At 47.0% G+C, this 26787-nt stretch overlaps 1 protein-coding gene across 1 annotated transcript; it reads right to left on the bottom strand.

The window, feature by feature from the left end:
• On the bottom strand, positions 1-26787 carry LOC121001676 (gastrula zinc finger protein XlCGF26.1-like). The gene is made up of 8 exons (XM_040432855.1): positions 26728-26787; positions 9270-9419; positions 9063-9186; positions 6870-6946; positions 6722-6797; positions 6535-6626; positions 6302-6398; positions 1-2117 (listed from the first exon to the last, which is right to left on the bottom strand). Exons 1-8 carry the CDS (start codon positions 26785-26787, stop codon positions 934-936), a joined length of 1860 nt encoding a protein of 619 aa, XP_040288789.1. The 3' UTR covers positions 1-933.

Raw genomic sequence — 26787 nt, 5'->3', positions numbered from 1 at the left:
ATAAATTTAGCAGAGTTACTAATGGCGAGCTGTCTGGATCCATGTGAGGTACGGGGCTGGTTCTAGCGTTGGCATAACCCCTTTAATGCCCGCATAAACTAAAGTTCATGTGAATATTTGGCAAATTATTGGCCAGTGTAAAAGGACCTTGAAGGGAAGCTGCAGCTTTTTAACACAGTTTGTCTCCCCTTCTAACTCTAGACCTGCTCCCCGCTGCTCGGTTCTGACTCCTTCAGTCCACAGCTCACTGCGCTGTGTAATCTGCTGGCTCCTGCATCCCTGCTGCAGCCAGTCATTAGCTGGAGCGCCCCGACATGTGACCCATATCCATGCCGGAATCTTACAAGCAGGGACTAGATAGAGGACACATTTGTGTATTTTGGTCACTATATATCTGGAAGATCAGCACATCCTCCAGGTTGTCTTAGTTGTGGCTTACAAATCTTGAAGCAAACGACACAAGTGTGAATGAGGCCAAATTGGCCGTGCAAGGTGTTCGAGCCCCTGAAGGAAATGGCAGATGTGGGGATTACTTTTAACAAATGATCGCAACTTTTACTTATTGTTTTTTGATTAATTCCAAATCTTGATCTCTTCACGTCTTAAAGAATCAGAAGTTTCTACGAGGCGCCCTTACATCACCACGAAGGTCATGAACGTAGGAATACAGTAATAAGACGCCAGGTACATGTGACAAGGCTTTTCCTCCACGGATCCCGGTCACCGCGGACCTCAGGTAAATATTATTAGGTCGGCAGGCAGATCCAACCCACAAATAAACTCTAATAACTGATGTGAAGAATATGAGGAAAAATCGTTTTGTTTTTAAAGCATTTCCCACATTAGAACAAGTTTATGTCTCTTCTCTGTGTGAATTCTCCGATGAGATTCAAAAAGTGATTGCCTCGTAAAACATTTTCCACATACACAACGTCAAAATGTCTTCTCCCCCGCATGACGTCGCTCGTGTTTAACAAGACTTGATCTATTCGTAAAGCATTTCCCGCACACTGAACATGAATACGGCTTCTCCCCTGTGTGAATTCTCTCGTGTTTGGCAAGGTCTGATTTATTAGTGCAGCGCTTCCCACACACTGAACACGATAACAGCTTCTCCCCCGTGTGAATTCTCAAGTGTTTAACAAGACTTGATTTACCCGTAAAGCACTTCCCGCAGAGTGAACATGAAAATGGCTTCTCTCCTGTGTGAGTTCTCTCATGTATAACCAGATTAGATTTACCCGTAAAGAATTTCCCACACACTGAACACGATAACAGCTTCTCCCCTGTGTGAATTCTCTCGTGTATGACGAGACTCGATTTATCTGTAAAGCACTTCCCGCAAAGTGAACATGAAAATGGCTTCTCTCCCGTGTGAGTTCTTTTGTGTATAACAAGATGTGATTTCTGGTTAAAACATTTCCCGCACTCTGAACATGCAAATGGCTTCACTCCTGTGTGAGTTCTCGCATGTGTCACAAGGTGTGCTTTCTGGTAAAAACACTTCCCACACTCTGAACATGAAAATGGCTTTTCTCCCGTGTGAATTCTCTGATGCTTCACAAGATTGGATTTTTTTGTGAAACACTTCCCGCACTGAGGACATGAAAATTGCTTCTCTCCCGTGTGACTTCCTTCGTGCGTTACAAGATTTGATTTATCTGTGAAACACTTCCCACATTCTGAACACGGAGGTGGCTTCTCCCCTGTGTGAATTCTCTGATGTTTAACAAGAACCGTTTCCCAATTAAAACACTTCCCACATCGAAAACAAGAATTCTGGTTCTCTCCCGTGTGGCTTCTCTCATGGTGATCGAGGCCTGATTTCTCAGTAAAGCATTTCCCACATTCAGAACAGGAGTATGGCTTCTCCCCTGTGTGAATTCTTGTGTGTGTACCATGATCGGAGCTTGTCTGAAACCTTTCATCTCCTTCCTGACCAATTTGCATGGAAAGAGTCTGTGATGGGTCGGGAGAAGGTTCCTCATGATTATGGGGAGTATATAAGGGATCGGAATGGTGGAGTGCTGGACGTACATTAAAGGGAGTGAGATTTTCTTCTGAAAGGTGTTCCATGATATCTTCTTCTTTACAATTCGGAGACAACAGGAAGTTTTCTGTTAGGATTAAAATGAATTTTGTGATTATTATTCCAACCCACAAAGTAAAAAAAAAAACATATAAAGGAACTTAGGTCGGCACGACGATCTTCACCATGACACACGGTGTACGACTGGAAATTGTGATATGCTACATTGCAGCATAGTGAAAGTGAACAGAGTCTTAAGTGCGACACTACAGTCACAAGAAATCCAACCGAAGAAGATAAATCATCCACGGCCCTCACCAAAAATCTTCACGGCAGCCTTTACTGGAAAGTGCTTATGTGCAGAAAGACGCAGGGATACAAACTCAGTGTTAAGTCCGCGGCCGTGTCCACGATGCATTCTCAAGGCCTGAAGTAGTGTCGCAACTCCATTCACCTCCACTATACTTCGAGGCACATGATGGGGGTTGCAACCAAGATCGCCCTGTAGGCCCAGCCTTAAAGGGAGTCTGTCATCAAAGTTTCACCTTTTTAACCCTTCCTATAGCTTTCTAGCAGCCTTACAGTTAATAAAAACGTTACCTTCATGAGCAATCCTGGACTTATAAAACCGGCAAAAAACAACTTCGGAGCCTATGCAAATGAGGTCTCGCAAGTGCCCAGGGGCGGCGTTACCGTCGTAGGTGCCCAGCTAGCTCAGCCTTATTGTCGCTTCCCCCCCCGCCCATTCTTTCCCTCTGACCGCCCATCTACTTACTTCTTGTTTCGCCGAGATCCCGCGCCTGCGCACTCAGTCCATCGGCCGGCGCATGCGCACTGCGATGCCCATTCCTTGTATGGCATCACAGTAATTAATGCGCATGAGCCGGCGCATGCGCATTAATTACTGTGATGCCGTACAAGGAATGGGCATCGCAGTGCGCATGCGCCGGCCGACGGACTGAGTGCGCAGGCGTGGGATCTCGGCGATACAAGTAGTAAGTAGATGGGCGGTCAGAGGGATAGGATTGGCGGGCAGAGGGAAAGAATGGGCGGTGGGAAGCGACGATAAGGCTGAGCTAGCTGGGCACCTACGAGGGTAACGCCGCCCCTGGGCACTTGCGAGACCTCATTTGCATATGCTACTAAGTTGTTTTTTGCCGGTTTTATAAGTCCAGGATTGCTCATAAAGGTAAAGTTTTTATTAACTGTAAGGCTGCTAGAAAGCTATGGGAAGGGTTAAAAAGGTGAAACTTTGACGACAGACTCCCTTTAAGCTTTAATCAGACAAGCAGTTTTTTTGAACCGAAGCCAGACTGGATCCAACGTGAGAATGCGGAAGTGTGGATTCTGGCCCGTGATCTGCCTCCCACGGTTATCAATAGGAAACCTGTGCAGAAGTTTATACACGTTATGGAAAAAAAAAAAGTGCTGTTTCACTTCTTGGTGTGAAAACCACATAAATTTTTGGTTTTACGTGGATTCACGAGAAATAGGATGTAATGTAACGCAAGGACCTACATTTCTCCTTCCAGCTGCATCCACTTATGGCTTTTGTTTAAAAACTGCATAAAAACTTGCACCTGTGATTCCAGCCTAAGGGTCCATTCACACGTCCGCAATTCCGTTCCGCATTTTGCGGAACGGAATTGCGGACCCATTCATTTCTATGGGGCAGCACGATGTGCTGCGCGGATCCGCAATTCCGATCCCGAAAATTATAGAACATGTCCTATTCTTGTCCGCAATTGCGGACAAGAAAAGGCATTTTCTATCAAGTGCCGGCGATGTGCGGACCGCAAAATGCGGACCGCACATCGCCGATGTCCGTGTTTTGCGGATCCACGGATCCGCAAAACACACACGGACGTGTGAATGCAGCCTTAAAGGGGTTCTCCAGGCTTTTACTATTGATGGCCTATCCTCATGTTTCGTGTGCATACTTCAATTTGTGTCATGCTGGTTTCATCTTCTATACCGCACCCCTCATCTCAGCTGAAGACGTTGCCTCATATTTCAAAGATACTTCAAACAAGCCCCACCACCCCCTACACAGCTGCCCAGTGGTCTTTCTAAATAACCCAGTTTACCACTGTCACAGAAGAAAAGCTCTGACTCACTTGCAATCTGGCTTTAGACCCAACCACTGCACTAAAATTGCCCTAACCTCCTAGACCCGTCCCCTGCCTTCTACATTACTCTGTGCTCCTCCATCTAGACCCGTCCCCTGCCTTCTACATTACTCTGTGCTCCTCCATCTAGACCCGTCCTCTTCCTTCTACATGACTCTGTGCTCCTCCTCCTAGACCCGTCCTCTTCCTTCTACATTACTCTGTGCTCCTCCTCCTAGACCCATCCCCTGCCTTCTACATGACTCTGTGCTCCTCCATGTAGACCCGTCCTCCACCTTCTACATTACTCTGTGCTCCTCCTCCTAGACCCGTCCTCTTCCTTCTACATGACTCTGTGCTCCTCCTCCTAGACCCGTCCTCCAACTTCTACATTACTCTGTGCTCCTCCTAGACCTGTCCCCTGCCTTCTACATGACTCTGTGCTCCTCCTCCTAGACCTGTCCTCTGCCTTCTACATTACTCTGTGCTCCTCCTCCTAGACCTGTCCTCTGCCTTCTACATTACTCTGTGCTCCTCCTCCTAGACCCGTCCTCCACCTTCTACATGACTCTGTGCTCCTCCTCCTAGACCTGTTCTTTGCCTTCTACATGACTCTGTGCTCCTCCATCTAGACCCGTCCCCTGCCTTCTACATTACTCTGTGCTCCTCCTCCTAGACCCGTCCTCCACCTTCTACATTACTCTGTGCTCCTCCTCCTAGACCCGTCCTCCACCTTCTACATGACTCTGTGCTCCTCCTCCTAGACCTGTCCTCTGCCTTCTACATTACTCTGTGCTCCTCCTCCTAGACCCGTCCTCCACCTTCTACATGACTCTGTGCTCCTCCTCCTAGACCCGTCCTCCACCTTCTACATGACTCTGTGCTCCTCCTCCTAGACCTGTTCTTTGCCTTCTACATGACTCTGAACTCCTCCTCCTAGACCTGTTCTTTGCCTTCTACATTACTCTGCCCCCCTACCTGTCCATTACAGTTAATAGCACAATGCTTTCTCCAGTCCCGCAAGCCCGCTGCCTGGGGTAACATTGGATTCTGCCCTGTCCTTTAAGCAACACATCCAAACCCTCACCTCCACCTGCCGATTTCAAATCAAAAACATCTTTTGTATTCGCTCCTTCCTCACCCAACTAAATGCTACAACATGTCCTTGTCATCTCCTGCCTGGACTACTACAACATCCTCCTCTGTGGCCTCCCATCTAGCACTCTCGCTCCCCTCCAATCTATTCTCATCTCCGCTGCACGGTTAATCCACCTCTCCCCTGTTTCTCCTCTGCCTATCTCTTCCCTGGCTCCCCATTGCCCAGCGAATTCAGTTTAAAATATTTACGACATAGAAGGCCGTCCACAACCTGTCCCCTCCTTATATCTGTGACCTGCTTTCTCGTGATCTCAGATCCTCACAGGACCTCCTCCTCAGTTCTCCTCTCATCTCTATGTGTAACCCCCTCTTGATGAACATGGAATTATTAATAGTAATAGTAATAATACAGGATTCAATGAGATTTCTAAGCTTTGGGGATCTCTGAATGATGTAGTCATTTACATTTTAGGTGTTTGGCACAGTGATTAGAAGATGGAGAACCCTGGACCCGGATCATGTGACTGGCTTTAGCCCGCTCCATTGGTTGCTTTTGATTGTAAAGTTCCTATTTTCCTGTTTTCTTTTTGTGTTAAACGCATCAGCAAAAGGACATCATGGAGCTTTAATCAATTTTCAGTAAAAGTTATGTTTTAAGTGGTGCTGGACCCAACAAATCTTCTTTAACCTGAGGTCTGAGCTGCCTCAAACTCTGCCACGGGACCTTGTATCACTGCTGGCTTTGGGGGAGATGTATCGTTTTGCTTTAAGATGGGACCTCACCTTAAAGGTGTCATCCCACGAAAATGATTTATCACCTGAACATCGAATAGGTGATGAATATCAGCTCATCGGGATCTGACCATTGACTGGGCCCCCAGCGATCCTGACACCATGGGGTCCCCTCGGTGAATAGAACAGTATTGTACATGTTGATCCACCGCTCCATCCACTTCTAGGGGACTGACACTGCTGCCTCATGTAGTGGGGACTCGGGACCCCTCATTCCAGTGATAACCTCCTTTAGAAGCCTCTGAATTCGCTCTGTGAGTCTATTGTTCCATACCTGTGGTCACATCTGCCGCCATGCTGCTCATACACGGGGAATCGCCCATCGCCCTCTCGTCTTCATCCTCCACTTTAATATTAGTCAGATCGCCCCCCTGTAAAAATTCAGTACAGATACGGCAGGCCAGGAGGAATCTAAGAGATCCACATAAGAGACCCCCACAATCTATGACACCTCTATGACCGCAGGACCCCCCTATATAGATGTGTATAGGGCTCAGCTCCATCTACCTGATGGTTCCCTGGGACCTTCTCCTCTGGACAGCCCTGGGAATACAGAGGACGGGGACATCTCTCGGGGGGATTCCTTTCTATCTGTCCACCTGTTGGAAACACATAGATTGTTAGGTGTGATGATCAGATGATGGGAGTAGTATCTGAGTGACCCTCAGAACAGGCCTTCAAGTTTCCTCCTTACACTGCTGATTGGCCATTAAATCCGTCTCCCCCTCTTCATCTATAACCACAACCTTAATATCCAGGAGATCTTCCTCCTAAACAGACAAGAAACCTGTAAAATGATCTTTGGTTTAATTCACTTAGGGTCAGATGTTGGAGTCACCTACCTGATGATTCTCTGGACAATGCTGGGAGGACAGAGGACGGGGACATCTCTCTGGTGGAGGTTTCCTACTGGATACATCTGTGGAGACACAAGCCCTGGTGACTACGTGACCTCATGCCTAGAGACCAGATGCTTCTCTCACTTCTAGGTTTAGTCAATGTTCTGCTCATACAGTAACCCCATAGAGAAACCTGCAGTAATGTCCATGAACGCTGCTTTCCCTCCTTTCTCAGGAGAAATCCATGGTTGGTGAGCAGGTGGAGAAGACTCAAACATTTACAGTTTTTCTGTAAGGTCCTGAAAACACCATGAGGGAGATGGCCTCCAGGAACCCTCATCATCAACAGCTTGGGGAAGACCCTTTTCTGTTCCTCCATGACTGGGCGCTGGTGCACAAAGCAAGCTCCATAATGGTGTGATTCGGGGGTGTCTGGTCTGGAAGAGAATGACCGTCCACACACAGCCCCGACCGGAAGCCCATCCAACACCAGAATGGAGACCGCGAGCCCGGCCCTCTCCTCCATCAGTACCTGACCTCACAAATGTTCTTTTGGATAAAAGGGGCAAACATTTCCACACTCTGCAAGATCTTGTTGAAAGCCTTCCCAGAAGATCAAGGGGGGGGGGGGGGGGGGGGGGGGGGGCAACTTCCTATTACTATCTATGGGTGTAGAATGGGAGGTGGGAGGTCATGAAAGCTCCTGGAGGTGGAATGTGGAGGGGTCAGAACTTCTCCATATGGTGTAACTTGCAGCAAGAGTTGCTTTTTCAGCATTTTTACTAAAATGAGAAATTCATCTATAAATAAAGACTGATGGCGGAACGTAACGTTCAGCTCCTCCTGTAACAAGCACGGCCTCGCATACAGTACCTACATCAAAGCATTCAAAAACTGTTACTCAAGGGGTTAAGCAGCTCAAGGCAGGAGCCAACACTGACCCCAGACAAGTAGTGTGGCTGCGGAGCCTTCACAGCCAGAAGTCTCACGTTCCCCGGACAGGGACGATGATCCGGTGATGCCACCTTCTCCTCCAGTCACATACAGAGAGTTTTATCTTTTCTGCTTGTGGAGTGACTAGAGAATCAGAGACATGAAGGGCAGGGGGAATGCTGGAGCGTCACCGTGCTGGACTCCCACCACCAGGATCTGCTCACATCGAGCCTGGACCGGTTTCCCATCGTACATACGTCAAGCCGACATTTACCACATAAAAAAAATGTGGGGGGTTCAGCCAGCATAACCCTGTATGCAGGTGCACATCGCTATGGCGAAATATAGATACAAACGCAAAAACACAAATGCAATCGCACTCTGCAACCAGCATTCTGCCCTGACTCCATGCTGGATGAGGCATTGGTGTACATTTTGGCCAAAGCGTAATAAGCCACTCACCACGTCAAGGTCGCCTACATGAGTGGTCCCTAACACTAGTTCCTACCTGTTATGGGCATGTTGGTACTTGCATCCCTGGATCCGATGAAAGCTGTCACGGCACCGGACGGGGTTAAAAGCAGAGTGTGCTTGGCTTGCATGCTGACCTGCATTCCCTGGACTTTGTGTGGCTGTCATGGCCCATAAACAGGTAGGAACTAGTGTTAGGGACCACTCCATAGAGGCGACCTTGACGTGGTGAGTGGCTTATTACGCTTTGGCCAAAATGTACACCAATGCCTCATCCAGCATAGAGGCAGGGCAGAGTGCTGGATGTAGTGTGCTATTGCATTTGTGTTTGTGTTTTTGCATTTACCACATAAAGTCACGGAGCGGCGCACACTGGCCGTACGATCCCGTAACATACGCTGTACAGGATACGTTTTTGTAGGAAGCCTCTGTATGGAATAGCGTCGCTCATCACACAGAAAACTCCATTGGGATCTATCGGCCCTAGGGGAAATGTAGGGCTGTAACGTGGTGTGGAGCACCGACATTATAAACCATCGCTCGTGGTAATAAGGGCGGAGAAGTGGTCGGGAAAAACTGCCCCCCTGCCGCTGCCCGCGCCACCTTCCTGTCCCATAGGAGAGGCCCGGGTAGTGACTGGCTGAGAGATGGGAGCAGAGACCACTGGGGACACAAAACAGGAACGGCAGGGGACCAGAGAGGTGACGGCTCTTTTATTTTTTAACCCACTCTGAGCCAGATGTCACCTGTTTTTCCCGGCTGTAAAACCCTGTTATAGAAATGTCCTCTTACCTGGTGATGTCAGAGGCCGGGGCGCCTCCATCATGGCCTCCTTGTACAGGTCCTTGTGTCCTTCTACATACTCCCACTCCTCCATGGAGAAATAGACAGTGACGTCCTGACACCTTATAGGAACCTGACAACACAATGACACCGTCATCACCCAGACCCCTCCAGTGCTGTTACTGGAGAATTTCCCAGCATTCCCAGCAGTGTCACCTCTCCAGTCAGCAGCTCCATCATCTTCCGGATCAGTTCTAGGATCTTCTGCTCGTGAGGCTCAGTGATGGGGGTCCTGCTCCGCCCTCCTGACTCCTGGAGGATTGGAGTCACACCGTCTGCTGAGGACTTCTTTACTATAGTGTAGTCCTGTGGAGGGAGGACATATCATCATAGAGACACGGAAAAAACGGACGAACGTTCATCCATTTCAGACTGATCCAGGGGAAGGCCAAAGACCCTCAGCAGGTAGAAGCCAATGTACCACATCTTATGGAAACAAAACCTGCCCCGACTCCAAATCTGGAAATCAGAATAACTCCCTGGATCAACTACCCCTGTAATATTATTACACTCCAGACAAGTGAATTCCTGATCACAACCTCCTCTGGCAGAGAGTAAAACAGTCTCCCATAATATGTTATCCATGCTGTGCCTCCTCCGGGATGGCGGAGCCCAGACGAAGGCTCGCCGAAACGCTCGTTGGGGTTGGCATATATTCTGCCTTGATGATTGATTATATTGATATAATTGCATTGGCACTTTACCTTTTCCTACCATCATGTGGAGCAGTATGACCCAGTGTGCCCTCCGCTGGAGAGGTCGCCTCGTCCCTGCACTTGTTTTATAATGTAATGTTCTTTGAATCACGTTCAATAAATTGGCATTGTATTTTCATGCGGTTCGGTAGCTTTCTAGTTATAGTCGATCTATGCCATAGGCATGCATTTAGGTAGACATAATTATGGGTTTTGTTGCGGTGTTAGGCCAAGCTTTATTGGTATAGTCAATGCTCTTACTGTAAAGAACCCATAGTCTCACTGCTCTTACAGTAAAGAACCCATAGTCTCACTGCTCTTACAGTATAGAGTCCATAGTCTCACTGCTCTTACAGTATAGAGTCCACAGTCTCACTGCTCTTATAGTATAGAGTCCATAGTCTCACTGCTCTTACAGTAAAGAGTCCATAGTCTCACTGCTCTTACAGTAAAGAGTCCATAGTCTCACTGCTCTTACAGTAAAGAGTCCATAGTCTCACTGCTCTTACAGTACAGAGTCCATAGTCTCACTGCTCTTACAGTAAAGAGTCCATAGTCTCACTGCTCTTACAGTAAAGAGTCCATAGTCTCACTGCTCTTACAGTATAGAGTCCATAGTCTCACTGCTCTTACAGTAAAGAGTCCATAGTCTCACTGCTCTTACAGTACAGAGTCCATAGTCTCACTGCTCTTACAGTACAGAGTCCATAGTCTCACTGCTCTTACAGTAAAGAGTCCATAGTCTCACTGCTCTTACAGTATAGAGTCCATAGTCTCACTGCTCTTACAGTAAAGAGTCCATAGTCTCACTGCTCTTACAGTAAAGAGTCCATAGTCTCACTGCTCTTACAGTAAAGAGTCCTATAGTCTCACTGCTCTTACAGTATAGAGTCCACAGACTCACTGCTCTTACAGTAAAGAGTCCATAGTCTCACTGCTCTTACAGTAAAGAGTCCATAGTCTCACTGCTCTTACAGTAAAGAGTCCTATAGTCTCACTGCTCTTACAGTATAGAGTCCACAGACTCACTGCTCTTACAGTATAGAGTCCATAGTCTCACTGCTCTTACAGTAAAGAGTCCATAGTCTCACTGCTCTTACAGTAAAGAGTCCTATAGTCTCACTGCTCTTACAGTAAAGAGTCCATAGTCTCACTGCTCTTACAGTAAAGAGTCCATAGTCTCACTTCTCTAACAGTAAAGAGTCCATAGTCTCACTGCTCTTACAGTATAGAGTCCATAGTCTCACTGCTCTTACAGTAAAGAGTCCATAGTCTCACTGCTCTTACAGTAAAGAGTCCATAGTCTCACTGCTCTTACAGTAAAGAGTCCATAGTCTCACTGCTCTTACAGTATAGTCCATAGTCTCACTGCTCTTACAGTAAAGAGTCCATAGTCTCACTGCTCTTACAGTAAAGAGTCCATAGTCTCACTGCTCTTACAGTAAAGAGTCCATAGTCTCACTGCTCTTACAGTAAAGAGTCCATAGTCTCACTGCTCTTACTGTAAAGAGCCCATAGTCTCACTGCTCTTACAGTATAGAGTCCATAGTCTCACTGCTCTTACAGTATAGAGTCCATAGTCTCACTGCTCTTACAGTAAATAGTCCATAGTCTCACTGCTCTTACAGTAAAGAGTCCATAGTCTCACTGCTCTTACAGTAAAGAGTCCATAGTCTCACTGCTCTTACAGTAAAGAGTCCATAGTCTCACTGCTCTTACAGTAAAGAGTCCATAGTCTCACCGCTCTTACAGTAAAGAGTCCATAGTCTCACTGCTCTTACAGTAAAGAGTCCATAGTCTCACTGCTCTTACAGTAAAGAGTCCATAGTCTCACCGCTCTTACAGTAAAGAATCCATAGTCTCACTGCTCTTACAGTACAGAGTCCATAGTCTCACTGCTCTTACAGTAAAGAATCCATAGTCTCACTGCTCTTACAGTATAGAGTCCATAGTCTCACTGCTCTTACAGTAAAGAGTCCATAGTCTCACTGCTCTTACAGTAAAGAGTCCATAGTCTCACCGCTCTTACAGTAAAGAATCCATAGTGTCACTGCTCTTACAGTAAAGAGTCTGCTTCTATTTTTTTTCTCAGATTTTTCTCTCTCCTGGAGTAGGATGGAATTAAATGTATATTTTCATTGTCTTTATCTCTTTGATTATTTATATTGTGAATATAGTAATAAAGATTTATAAATAAATAAAAAAGAATGAGCCTCTTCTATGTTGATGTAGAAACCTCCTCCTTATGACACGGTGTCATCTAGATGTCAGACCAGTGGTAGAAATCCTCCGTCCAGGCCACACTCCGGCCCTCTGCTCCGGGTACAACGTGCCTACTTACCTTCTCATGGCACCTACTACATGACTATTGGTCACTGGTCACATGACACATCACTCACCATACTGAGGGCTGATCTTCAGGTTCTCCATCACTTGGAAGGTCTGGAGGCCGTTCTCCAGGACCCTGGACTCTTCCTATGATGGATTCTCCTCCCCGATGTCTGACTTGTTACAGAATACAATAAAGAGGAGAGAAATCTAGAAAAGTTTACCTCTCCGCTCAGCAGGGAGATGATCTCCAAGGTGAGGTCTAATATTCTTCTGCTGATCCCCTTCCTGTCCATCCTTGGTGGTCATTCAGGAGAAGAGGAGAGAACTGGAGGAGCTGGAGGCTTCTAGTACTGCAGGCGCCTTTAGGAGAAGAGGAGAGGAAATCATCCAGGGGACAAGACCAGGTGTCACCTCCAGAACCGCACTTTGAGCCTGGAGGGGCCCCGCTTCTCAGAGCCCCCACCACATGGATTCTAGGGGCCCCAACATGGAGATTTATGGCACATGCTCAGGAGATATAAATGTCTATAGATCCAGGTGTAGGACCTGCAACTCCAAGGAGAACCGGGGTCTCCCTACCCGTATCCAGCAGGAGAATGAGGCGGCCGTGCAGGTTCAGGAGCTCCAGGTAGGTGGACACCTCATTCTCCATCTGGACGCTCTGGGGGCCCCGCCAGGGAGGTTGGAGGTCTCTGGGTTTCCCCATTCCTGTACGTTCCAGAGCACATATACATACAAAGAGGTTCTGCGGCAGCTGAGGTTTTCATTATATTTAAAGGGAACCTGTCATATACTCCCTGAAAAGTACAGCGCGGGGATGGTGCAGGCGGCCTGGCGATTGTGCCCCTGACTGCAGCGGACGCCGGAAGAAGAAGAGAGCGACCAGCGAGACTGGAGACCAGCGGGGCGGCCAGGTGCAGAAACGGAAGGAAGGCGGCGGATGTGGTGCTGAAGTTAGTGGATATTAGTATCGGGGGAGGGGACAGCGGTCATACGGACGACAACATTACGGCAGCTTCCGAATAAATCTGGTGCAACTGCAATGACCGGTCAGGAAATCTAATGGGCGCCATGTTCAGGCTTTCCTTCTAATAACCCGACCACAGCCGCGCCATTTCTATAAACTTGGTGAATTTTGGAATCCAGCGTCGCTCCTGTTTCATGGCGGATGAGATTTCTCTGCAGATTTCCCCTCAGGCCTCTTGCACACGACCGTATGGAATTTTCTGTATTTTGTGGTCCGCAAAAACGGATTCGCAAAAAATACAGATGACGTCCGTGTGCATTCAGTTTTTTGCGGCTGGCCGCTGATAGAACAGTCCTGTCCCTGTCCGTTATGCGGACAATAATAGGACATGTTCTATCTTTGAACGGAAAAACGGAAATACGGAAACGTAAGGCATACGGAGTACTTAAAAAAAAATAATTGGCGGATCGATTGAAATGAATAGTTCCGTATACGGAACGCAAAAAACGAAACGTAAACGGAAGAAAAAAACGTTCCACAGTAAATCCACCCATTACAGGTCTGAACCATTCATGGATTTCTGTGTCTCTTAGGCCTCCTGCACACGAATGCCGCAACGCACGAACACCGACCGTGGGGCAGCTGCAGCGGATCGCAGACCCATTCACTTCATGTTCTATCTTTTTGCGAAACGGAAGTACGGGACGAAACCCCACGGAAGCAGTCCATAGTGCTTCCGTAGTGTTCCGTTCCGCATCTCCGGATTTGCGGACCCACTGAAGTGAATGTAAAAACACCAAGTTGGAGCTCACCTCACCATACACCACCGAGGAGCACGGACACAGAACCGGAACCAAGGATGAGAAGTAGTGAAAAAAGTAGATTGTCCAGCTTCACCTCGCAGTGCGTGTTTTATTAGGAAACGTGCTTAATAACCAAACATCAGGCTCATAGGATCAACATATATTACAGATCCTTCCTCATGACACAGAGAATAAGACTGACAAATCTTATATACAGAGTAAAAGCAGTGATTCAGCTGTGGATTATTGATTGGCAATTGGACTGCTTTCACCCCACCCACAGCATATACCACTGAGACACAGGAACAGAACTGCATGAGAAGAAGAGAGAGGGAAAAAAAAATAAAAAACTTTTAATCTTCTCCCCTCTCTTCCTCCCAGGCAAGAACCGCCCCTAAAGGACAAGAGAAGAAGATACATCTAGTAATGCAATATTAAATCTTGTCTTTGATTAAGGCCCAAAGGCATACAGGACTGAAATCTAAAAATCCAATAGGCTTCTCTATTGAGAAGAGCTTTCCTATGGTCTCCGCCCCGTTTAGGAAAATTAACTCGTTCAATGCCCTGAACTTTCATGCCAGCAATATTGCCCTGGTGGCAGGAGGCAAAATGCTGGCTGACTGCTGACACATTTTTCACAAAAGCATGAGATATATCTGAGATATGTCTGCATATCCGAACTTTGAGGGCATTGGACGTGCATCCCACATATTGCAATTGACATGTAGAACAAGACACACAATACGCCACATGTGTGGTATTACAGTTGATGTATTGTTGTATCTTATCTCAAATGACTGCTGGGCTGCGACAGAGGCCACATTCCGTCCTGATTGTACGACACTGCGACACGTACAAATGCGGTGCCCGCATTTGAACATCCCTTTGGACCTAAGCCAACATTGTTGTGGTACCGTACCATCTGAAAACCGACTCGGACTGAGTTTTTGAGAAAGTGTTGGCGCCTTGCGGGCAACACATTTTATTCCCTTGTCCACAATCGGTTTCCAGGCGGCATCTGTGCGCAAAACTGTCAGATTCTTTCTGACAATCTTGCAGACATCCAGATATTCAAGACTATAGTTAGTTATAAAGAATGGCGTTGCAGTCCGGCCTCCTTGTTTAGAACCTTTGTATTTTTTATATTTAGGAAAAACCAGGTCTCGCCTGGGTAATGCAAGAGCTGTTTTTTAGCTGTGTCTATTAAAGACTGGCCGTGACCTCTGATCTGCAGCCGAGCAGTCAACTTTTCTGCCTCTCTGAGGAAGGTGGAATCATCTGAGCAGTTCCTCCTTAGGCCTATTGCACACGGACGTTTTTTTTTTCCCGTTTACTGGCCGTTTTTTGCGTTCCGTATACGGTCCGTATACGGAACCATTCATTTTAATGGGTCCGCAAAAAAAACGGAATGTACTCCGTATGCATTCCGTTTCCGTATTTCCGTTTTTCCGTTCCGTTTTAACATAGAACATGTCCTATTATTGCCCGCAAATCACAGTCCGTGGCTCCATTCAAGTCAATGGGTCCGCAAAAAAACGGAACACATACGGAAATGCATCCGTATGTCTTCCGTTTCCGTTCCGTTTTTTGCTGAACCATCTATTGAAAATGTTATGCCCAGCCCAATTTTATCTATGTAATTACTGTATACTGTATATGCCATACGGAAAAACGGAACGGAAAAACGGAACAGAAACGGAAACACAACGGAAACAAAAAACGGAACAACGGATCCGTGAAAAACGGATCGCAAAACACTGAAAAAGCCATACGGTCGTGTGCAATAGGCCTTAATCTGATAAATTCACCCCTAGGGATGTTTTTAACCACGTGTTTCGGATGACAGGACAGGGCTAGTAAAGTGGTATTGCCAGCTCTCTCTTTTCTATAAGTACAAGTGGTTATCTCAGATTTTTCCACATCACCATGGAGAGTAAGATCCAAAAATGAAATAGTGAAAATCAACCGTAAAGCTCAGATTCATTTGATTATCATTGAGATGTCTCTCAAACAGTGGTATGGCCGTCACATCCGAGGACCAGATGAACAGCAGGTCATCTATGTAACGGCCATACCACTGCAGGGAGGAAGACCACGGGTTATCACAGGAAAACAAAAAACGAGACTCCCACCAAGACATGTAGATGTTCGCCAGTGAGGGCGAAAATTTTGCGCCCATCGAAACTCCAGTACATTGTAAGTATAGCTTCTGGTCGAACATAAACACATTGGGCCAGATTTATCATTCCTCTGACAGCTCACTCCACTTTAACATATGGCTAAAGTCAGTTTTAGCCAAGTCAGATTTATGATCGGCCCTTTAAGACTATAATAAATGTGGTTTGACGGTAGCAGTTTATCCGTCAGTAAGCAGCTTTACAAAAGTCGCACATCTTGATGAAAAAGTCGCACGTTTTTATGAAAAAGTCGCATGTTCTATTAAAAAGTCTCATAAGATAAGCATGGTCCTCGCTGGAGTGAAATTGGGACTTTTTTGCGACTTTTTTGCGACTTTTTAAAAAAGTCGCAATAGTAAATTTGTCTTGCCAATCATTTGCATAAGGCAAAACGCCCATTTTCTCAAAACTGGAGTGCTTAGCGCTTGCCTTCAAAAAGTCGCAAAAAAGTCGCAAAATTTTGATTTGCGCATTTTTTTGCGACTTTTTGACTCCATAAAAGTGACTTAGCCTAATGATATATCTGGCCCATTGTGTTTGAGCAAGAACCGAATCACATCACAAATATAAGCAATGAATTCCAGGCTATAATCTGAGTATACATTTAAAAACCATTTGGTTGCAGCAATAGCCTGATCGTGCGGGATGACTGTATAAAGGGATGTGACATCGGCTGTTACCCAAACAAAATCTGGGTTCCATTTGAAGTCATAAAAGGATTGTAACACTGACCTAGTGTCCAGCAAGAAACCAGGCAAGGTTTGCACTAATGGTTGTAGCAGACTGTCTACCCATTCTGACATTTTTTCGGAGTATGAGCCTATGCCTGCAACAATTGGTCGCATCGAAGGAGGAAACGATGGCTCATGTATTTTCGGGAGTGAGTGAAATATCGGAGTGATAGGAAAAGGAAGATAAATATAGTCTGCTTGTCTCTGATTAATGAACCCTCCACTCACTCCAACACTTAACAACTCCAGAAGTTCCTCCTGAAAGCGGGGGGTGGGGTCACTGGATAGCTCAGTGTATGTGTCCGGAACCCCCAACATAAGGAGATTCTGGGACCTATACACGGAGCGATCCAAGACCACCACCGCACCCCCTTTATCTGCCTGTCTAATAGAAATATCTGGCATAGACTCCAATTTAGATAGAGCTAGTCCTCAACAGTTAAATTATTTCTGTGCCTGCCTTGTTGCTGACATTATCCTTTAACCGGAACAAATCGCGCTCCACCAACTCTTGGAAATTATCCAATGCAGGTGAGCGCGACTGAATCGGATAAAAGTCAGGATTATGTGTCAAAAAATCATCAGAACAATTAACAAGAGTATCAGTATCATTGCACCTTGAGCGACATTCTTGAAGTTGGGATGTGACACTGAGTTCCTGAAAACTGAACATGGTGTGGAGTGAAGTATTGTTTCCCCGTGAGGGACCTTCGGGTAATAAACCCCCCCTGGATGAGAGCTGATTATTCACAGTTACAGTGTCATCACATTCCAAATTCAAAAAATGTTTTTTGACTGTCAAATCTCTGGCAAATTTATTTACGTCAAGAATGGTTTTATAAATGTCAAAATGAACTGTGGGAGAAAATGACAGACCCCTGGAAAGTAAGTCCAATTGCTGCGGAGACAAAATTTTAGCAGAGATATTCACAACTTGCAAAGTTTCTACATCTTTTTGTGTCGCGACGGATACCGCATACTTTTTCAGGTGTTTGCGGCCAGCTCGCCGTTTTTTGTAGGTCTTGCTGTCGAATCATTCTGGGCGATCGATGTGAACCGAGCTGTGGCTGAATTATCACTTGTGGCACCCTCAGGTGCGGAATCAGACGAATCTGGTTCCGTTGAACTGAAGCCCACTTTCGGCGCTTTGAATTTTCTATTGCGCTGTGATTTCCTCATGATTGAACGCTGGCAATACCACTTTATTAGCCCTGTCCTGTCATCCGAAACACGTGGTCAAAAACATCCCTAGGGGTGAATTTATCAGATTAAGGAGGAACTACTCAGATGATTCCACCTTCCTCAGAGAGGCAGAAAAGTTGACTGCTCGGCTGCAGATCAGAGGTCACGGCTAAAAAACAGCTCTTGCATTACCCAGGCGAGACCTGGTTTTTCCTAAATATAAAAAATACAAAGGTTCTAAACAAGGAGGCCGGACTGCAACGCCATTCTTTATAACTAACTATAGTCTTGAGTATCTGGATGTCTGCAAGATTGTCAGAAAGAATCTGACAGTTTTGCGCACAGATGCCGCCTGGAAACCGATTGTGGACAAGGGAATAAAATGTGTTGCCCGCAAGGCGCCAACACTTTCTCAAAAACTCAGTCCGAGTCGGTTTTCAGATGGTACGGTACCACAACAATGTTGGCTTAGGTCCAAAGGGATGTTCAAATGCGGGCACCGCATTTGTACGTGTTGCAGTGTCGTACAAACAGGACGGAATGTGGCCTCTGTCGCAGCCCAGCAGTCATTTGAGATACAACAATACATCAACTATAATACCACACACGTGGCGTATTGTGTGTCTTGTTCTACATGTCAATTGCAATATGTGGGATGCACGTCCAATGCCCTCAAAGTTCGGATATGCAGACATATCTCAGATATATCTCATGCTTTTGTAAAAAATGTGTCAGCAGTCAGCCAGCATTTTGCCTCCTGCCACCAGGGCAATATTGCTGGCATGAAAGTTCAGGGCATTGAACGAGTTAATTTTCCTAAACGGGGCGGAGACCATAGGAAAGCTCTTCTCAATAGAGAAGCCTATTGGATTTTTAGATTTCAGTCCTGTATGCCTTTGGGCCTCAATCAAAGACAAGATTTAATATTGCATTATTAGATGTATCTTCTTCTCTTGTCCTTTAGGGGCGGTTCTTGCGTGGGAGGAAGAGAGGGGAGAAGATTAAAAGTTTTTTATTTTTTTTTCCCCCTCTCTTCTTCTCATGCAGTTCTGTTCCTGTGTCTCAGTGGTATATGCTGTGGGTGGGGTGAAAGCAGTCCAATTGCCAATCAATAATCCACAGCTGAATCACTGCTTTTACTCTGTATATAAGATTTGTCAGTCTTATTCTCTGTGTCATGAGGAAGGATCTGTAATATATGTTGATCCTATGAGCCTGATGTTTGGTTATTAAGCACGTTTCCTAATAAAACACGCACTGCGAGGTGAAGCTGGACAATCTACTTTTTTCACTGAAGTGAATGGGTCCGCATCCGTGACATAACGGCACCCGTGTATCGCAGGTCCGCAATACGGCAACGGGCAGCACACGTTCGTGGGCAGGAGGCCTTAGGTCTCTTGCACACAAACGTATTTTTGTTCCGTATCCGTTCCATTTTTTTTTTTGCAACCCGTATATGGAACCATTCATTTCAATGGGTCCGCAAAAAAAAACGGAAGTTACTCCGTGTGCATTCAGTTTCCGTTCCGCAAAAAATAGAACATGTCCTATTAGGCTTCATTCACAAGTCCGCAATTCTGTTCCGCATTTTGCGGAACGGAATTGCGGACCCATTCATTTCTATGGGGCCGCACGATGTGCAGCCCGGATCCAGAAATGCGGACCCGCACTTGCGGACAAGATTAGGCATTTTCTATTAAGTGCCGGCGATGTGCGGTCCACAAAATGCTGGTGTCCGTGGATGTGTGAATGGACCCTTATGGTCCACATTACGGACAAGGATAGTTCTGTTCTATTAGGGGCCGGCTGTTCCGCACACGGACGTCATCCGTACTTTTTGCGGATCCATTTTTTGCGGACCACATAATACATACGGTCGTGTTCATGAGGCCTGGGGGACGACGACCTGCAGTTTTGCCATCATGTCATCAACTGTGCAAAAAATGTGACAGAACTGCACAACACGCCTCCTGTAACCTCACCTCAAGCCGGGATTCACACCTGGCGGTTTGCTGCAGGTTCTGGAGATGTCCAGCAGTGACTGCCACACATACCGCACCTGAACCGCAGCGGATACATCTGAATGGTTAAAGGACCTGCGAGGATGTCACAGTCATGTGATCAGTACATGCGGGGGCGGAGCTTAGCAGTGGCGCGTGTGATAGGTTGTGGCCTAAGAACCTGGGCTGATCTAACGATCATGTGATCAGTCACATGAGGGGGCGGAGTCTCGTGAGCAGGCGCAGTGCGAGGTTTGTATGGAGAAGTGAAGGTGTCAGTGTGGGAGCCGCTGGGGGTCGTAGTTCTCCCTTCTGTAATGTCCTGTGATATCACATAATAACAGCCTGGACTTGATGGGAGTAGTAGTTCTATACCCCCTCTCTGAATATCCTATAACAACAGGCTGCACATGCTGGGACTGGGAGTTGTAGTTCTCCTATACGCCTCCCTGTAATGTCCTCTGCTATCACAAAATAAAAGGCTGCAGATGCTGGGAGTTGTAGTTCTCCTATACCCCTCCACTGTGTCCTGCCCATCAGTGCTTCTAACCACCACTGCTCCATTACCATCACTGCACCATTGCCTCCTCAGCCCTGCTGCACCATTGCCTCCTCAGCCCTGCTGCACCACTGCCTCCTCAGCTCTGCTGCACCACTGCCTCCTCAGCCCTGCTGCACCACTGCCTCCTGAGCTCTGCTGCACCACTGCCTCCTCAGCTCTGCTGCACCACTGCCTCCTCAGCTCTGCTGCACCACTGCCTCCTCAGCTCTGCTGCACCACTGCCTCCTCAGCTCTGCTGCACCACTGCCTCCTCAGCTCTGCTGCACCACTGCCTCCTCAGCTCTGCTGCACCACTGCCTCCTCAGCCCTGCTGCACCACTGCCTCCTCAGCTCTGCTGCACCACTGCCTCCTTAGCTCTGCTGCACCACTGCCTCCTCAGCCCTGCTGCACCATTGCCTCCTCAGCCCTGCTGCACCACAGCCTCCTCAGCCCTGCTGCACCACTGCCTCCTCAGCCCTGCTGCACCACTGCCTCCTCAGCCCTGCTGCACCATTGCCTCCTCAGCCCTGCTGCACCACAGCCTCCTCAGCTCTGCTGCACCACTGCCTCCTCAGCTCTGCTGCACCATAGCCTCCTCAGCTCTGCTGCACCATAGCCTCCTCAGCTCTGCTGCACCACTGCCTCCTCAGCTCTGCTGCACCACTGCCTCCTCAGCTCTGCTGCACCACTGCCTCCTCAGCTCTGCTGCACCACTGCCTCCTCAGCTCTGCTGCACCATTGCCTCCTCAGCCCTGCTGCACCATTGCCTCCTCAGCCCTGCTGCACCACTGCCTCCTCAGCCCTGCTGCACCACTGCCTCCTCAGCCCTGCTGCACCACTGCCTCCTCAGCCCTGCTGCACCACTGCCTCCTCAGCCCTGCTGCACCATTGCCTCCTCAGCCCTGCTGCACCATTGCCTCCTCAGCCCTGCTGCACCACAGCCTCCTCAGCTCTGCTGCACCACTGCCTCCTCAGCTCTGCTGCACCATAGCCTCCTCAGCTCTGCTGCACCATAGCCTCCTCAGCTCTGCTGCACCACTGCCTCCTCCGCTCTTCTGCACCACTGCCTCCTCGCAAAAAAAAAAAAAAATCGCAGCATAAGGATTTTAAGGAGACAAAAAATCTATATATGAGTTTAGTGGAGTGACAGAAGCCCTTTAAACACATCTTGAGACAGAACGTAGTATTATAGCCAAGCCAGTATCTCATCTGCAGACAGCTGTTTTTAGGGTGAAATAGCGCTAAGTTGCATACCTCCTTCCCCATGAGGTCTTTGCATTACCTCTGAAGCCTCATTCACATGTCAGGGCTCGGTCAGCGATTTCCATCAGTGATTGGAGCCAAAACCAGGACTGGAGCCTCCACAGACGTAATGTGTAAGGGAAAGATCTGCTCCTGTTCTGTGTTTAGAGCCGCATCTGGTTTTGGCTCGAAATCACTGACGTGTGAATGAGGCGCAAGACTCCTCATGTCTACTAGGCGCCCTCCACAAGATGCTGAAGGCCTCTGACCCAGCAGTGATGAGGGGCAATCAGATGAGGTGCTGGCTTAGCTATAATCCTACATTATGTCTCAAGGCCTGCGTGTACTTCCAACAGGTGGCGCTATAGGCACAGTTTTCTCTTTTAGAAAGCTGCAGAGTACGCCAGCAAAACGAATTGTATGTGAAACCAGCCGCCGGCAGATGACTCCGCGGTGTAGACGATGCTGGAGAGAAGCTGGTCTAATGGTGGGCGCTCCGATAGGTGACATTGTCCTGGTGCTCAGCCCGAGGGGAATGATTGACATACAATAGGTGAAATCACAAAGCACATTAGACTCCACAATGCCGCAGACAATAGCTAGCGGAAGACACGCTGTTATTACATGCACTGATGTCCTCCGTGGCATGGAGCAGAGCGATCGCTATGCCATCACTCATCCCTTGCAGGGCAGCGCTATGCCCGCGGCACCAGTATCATCAATTGCCTGATGAACGAGACCACGGCCAACGCGTCACTCCTCTCCCAGGACCTCGTAAAAATAAATGAATGCATGACAAATCAAAATGTGCAGTAGTAACAAAAGAATATGAAACCCATGTAGGATGATAGCGGTAATATCGGGATAGATATAATCATGGAAGAATAAGCAAAAATCACTGAAAAAAAGATAAAAAACTAAGATAAAAACATCCTGCACGATATGATAAATATGCGGATGTGCATTCCTATATAAAGCACTAAGACAATAGACGCCAACATTATATATGGACGAAGCGCTCACTCTGATATAATAAAACCAGAGACTCACAGACAATATATTTTGATTAAAACACATCTGTGCCCACCTCCCCATCTGTGCCCACCTACCCCATCTGTGCCCACCTCCCCATCTGTGCCCACCTCCCCATCTGTGCCCACCTACCCCATCTGTGCCCACCTACCCCATCTGTGCCCACCTCCCCATCTGTGCCCACCTCCCCATCTGTGCCCACCTACCCATGCCGGTCACCGAAGGCTCATGCACACGTCCCTGATAGAACAGTCCTATCCTTGTCTGTAATGCGGACAATATTAGGACATGTTCTATTTTTTTGCGGAACAGAAACACGGACATATGGAAACAGATTTTTTTTTTGTGTAGACCCATTGAAATGAATGGTTCCGCATGCGGTCCGCAAAAAAATGAAACGGACACAGAAAGAAAATAAGTTTGTGTGCATGAGCCCTAAGAGGTAAAAATTAGAACAGCAACATAGAGGGTGCGCAGGCGTAACCAAGCCGAGTGCACAGGACTGAAGATGATGAGCAGACTGGTAGTAGTACTAGAGCAGCATGTCACGTGGCATAGCGGTACAAATAGCGATCACAGGTCGGCACGTTATCACCTAAACATGTAGTACATCAATGTCAGCAAATCCAAATGCCATGATCAGGGGTTAGAGGGTGAGCGACACTTATATGCATAATGGAAACGCAGATTGTACGATGGAATTGGCCACCACGGGGTTTACACAGTTGCAAGAAAAAGTATGTGAACCCTTTGGAATGATATGGATTTCTGCACAAATTGGTCATAAAATGTGATCTGATCTTCATCTAAGTCACAACAATAGACAATCACAGTCTGCTTAAACTAATAACACACAAAGAGTTAAATGTTACCATGTTTTTATTGAACACACCATGTAAACATTCACAGTGCAGGTGGAGAAAGTATGTGAACCCCTAGACTAATGACATCTCCAAGAGCTAATTGGAGTGAGGTGTCAGCCAACTGGAGTCCAATCAATGAGATGAGATTGGAGGTGCTGGTTACAGGTGCCCTGCCCTATAAAAAACACACACCAGTTCTGGGTTTGCTTTTCACAAGAAGCATTGCCTGATGTGAATGATGCCTCGCACAAAAGAGCTCTCAGAAGACCTACGATTAAGAATTGTTGACTTGCATAAAGCTGGAAAGGGTTATAAAAGTATCTCCAAAAGCCTTGCTGTTCATCAGTCTACGGTAAGACAAATTGTCTATAAATGGAGAAAGTTCAGCACTGCTGCTACTCTCCCTAGGAGTGGCCGTCCTGTAAAGATGACTGCAAGAGCACAGCGCAGACTGCTCAATGAGGGGAAGAAGAATCCTAGAGAGTCAGCTAAAGACTTACAGAAGTCCCTGGCGTATGCTAACATCCCTGTTAGCGAATCTACGATACGTAAAACACTAAACAAGAATGGATTTCATGGGAGGATACCACAGAGGAAGCCACTGCTGTCCAAAAAACCATTGCTGCACGTTTACAGTTTGCACAAGAGCACCTGGATGTTCCACAGCAGTACTGGCAAAATATTCTGTGGACAGATGAAACCAAAGTTGAGTTGTTTGGAAGAAACACACAACACTATGGGCCAGATTTATCATTAGCTCAAGTCAGAATAATGGAGTGAAAAAGTCCCAAAAAAAGTCCCAAATGCTAAAACTGCGCACAAATTTGCGACTTTTTTCTGCTCTGCACTATGCTCGCCAGTTTTCTGAAAGTGGGCGTGTTTTCTTAGGTAAATTAATCTCTAGACAGATTTACTATTGGGACTATTTAAAAAGTCGCAAAAAAGTCCCAAAAAAGTCGCAATTTCACTCCAGTGAGGACCATGCTTATCTTATGAGACTTTTTAATAGAACATGCGACTTTTTCATTAAAACGTGCGACTTTTTCGTAAAGATGTGCGACTTTTGTAAAGCTGCTTACTGACGGATAAACCGCTACCGTCAAACCACATTTATTACAGTCTTAAAGGGCCGATCATAAATCTGACTTGGCTAAAACTGACTTTAGCCATATGTTAAAGTGGAGTGAGCTGTCAGAGTAATGATAAATCTGGCCCTATGTGTGGAGAAAAAGAGGCACAGCACACCAACATCAAAACCTCATCCCAACTGTGAAGTATGGTGGTGGGGGCATCATGGTTTGGGGCTGCTTTGCTGCGTCAGGGCCTGGACGGATTGCTATCATCGAAGGAAAAATGAATTCCCAAGTTTATCAAGACATTTTGCAGGAGAACTTAAGGCCATCTGTCCACCAGCTGAAGATCAACAGAAGATGGGTGTTGCAACAGGACAACGACCCAAAGCATAGAAGTAAATCAACAACAGAATGGCCTAAACAGAAGAAAATCCGCCTTCTGGAGTGGCCCAGTCAGAGTCCTGACCTCAACCCGATGGAGATGCTGTGGCATGACCTCAAGAAAGCGATTCACACCAGACATCCCAAGAATATTGCTGAACTGAAACAGTTCTGTAAAGAGGAATGGTGAAGAATTACTCCTGACCGTTGTGCACGTCTGATCTGCAACTACAGGAAACGTTTGGTTGAAGTTATTGCTGCCAAAGGAGGTTCAACCAGTTATTAAATCCAAGGGTTTTACATACTTTTCCCACCTGCACTGTGAATGTTTACATGGTGAGTTCAATAAAAACATGGTAACATTTAACTCTTTGTGTGTTATTAGTTTAAGCCGACTGTGATTGTCTATTGTTGTAACTTAGATGAAGATCAGATCACATTTTATGACCAATTTGTGCAGAAATCCATATCATTCCAAAGGGTTCACATACTTTTTCTTGCAACTGTATATGTTGTATCTGAAGCTGTAGAGAAAGGTGAGTACATAGTCACATACATACACACTGGTTATACAGGTGCCCAGAACCTCATGATTAAATTGGCAGCCAAGATGTTAAACGGATGTACAGTTCGCTCCGTCTACAGCTTTAGATCATACTACGTAGTGACAGCAGCGAGTAAAGACAGACAGACCGGAGGGGAAGTATGTAAGGACTGCTGCGCCGCTGGATGAAAAGTGTTCATTAAGACTTTGAATGCCGTGGTGATTTCAGCGAAGGCCCAGGAGACTCTGGCAACTGTGCCCCGCGCAGCAGCACGCTTCATGTCACAGGCATGTAAGGTCCACCTCACTGCAGGAGGGGCAGAGAGAAGGCAACAGCCTGACGGGAGAAAGGAAGGGGGGATCTGCTGCATACTGACACAGAGAGGACCTCCATATCTGACATTCTGCGGCAGGCTATGTGTATAACCATGTGCTGCCCATTACATCTATAGGCGTGCACTACAACATCCAGCATATCTCAAGCCATTAGAGAGCAACATAGGACGGCTGAAACATTGCTGCGCATGCGCCAGAGCCGTCCTGGACAGCTCAATAAGAAATTATTTATTGAAAACAGCCTTGGTCCTAAGAAGTTAAAAGCTCGTCCTCGTGGAGATAAGGTAGCAAAGCTTCCAATGTTGGAGAATGGAACCCACTTTTGAGGTCCGCACCATCAGACTCTTCCTCATTCCCCCTGCAACTGGCTGCCGTCTGTCATCCCCCACCAGTTCCTGGATCACTTTGCTGCCCCCATTTCTCACTTCTGAATCACCAGCTCTTATTATGGGTGCTTTAACATCCCCGATCTGATCTCCCCATCGGCCTCTCTATAACCTCCTCTCTCTCTCTTAACTCATCTTACTTAGCCACAGTATCAGCGAGGGAAGACTTGATGTATCGCAGAGGAATGTCGAGGCCGGGTCCAGGCAGACTTATGACGACTTGTCGGTGAGCATTGAGGTAGTGATGGGCGGTTCCTCCTGGTCCGCCCGCTGCTCGAGTTTAGGGCCTGAAGCTGCGGTGGTATAGTCCATCCTGGTGGAACTGGTACCGGCGGGATGTTCAGAAAGCGGAAAGCTTCAGGAAGATCCTCTGGAGTATGGATAGTCAT

Source organism: Bufo bufo, chromosome 5, assembly GCF_905171765.1.
Source record: "Bufo bufo chromosome 5, aBufBuf1.1, whole genome shotgun sequence".
NCBI lineage: Eukaryota > Metazoa > Chordata > Amphibia > Anura > Bufonidae > Bufo > Bufo bufo.
Note: the sequence above shows the minus strand (reverse complement) of the source record. Positions and strands in the feature narration are given on the sequence as shown.

Bases quoted from the DNA above. Each gene is read 5' to 3' on its own strand.
- LOC121001676 (XM_040432855.1), bottom strand. From the start codon at position 26,787: ATGACTATCCATACTCCAGAGGATCTTCCTGAAGCTTTCCGCTTTCTG. The intron at 9,187-9,269 runs GTGACACTGCTG...TTGTGTTGTCAG, and splicing joins TGGAGCTGCTGACTGGAGAG to GTTCCTATAAGGTGTCAGGA. The intron at 6,627-6,721 runs GTAAGGAGGAAA...TGTTTCCAACAG, and splicing joins TTTAATGGCCAATCAGCAGT to GTGGACAGATAGAAAGGAAT.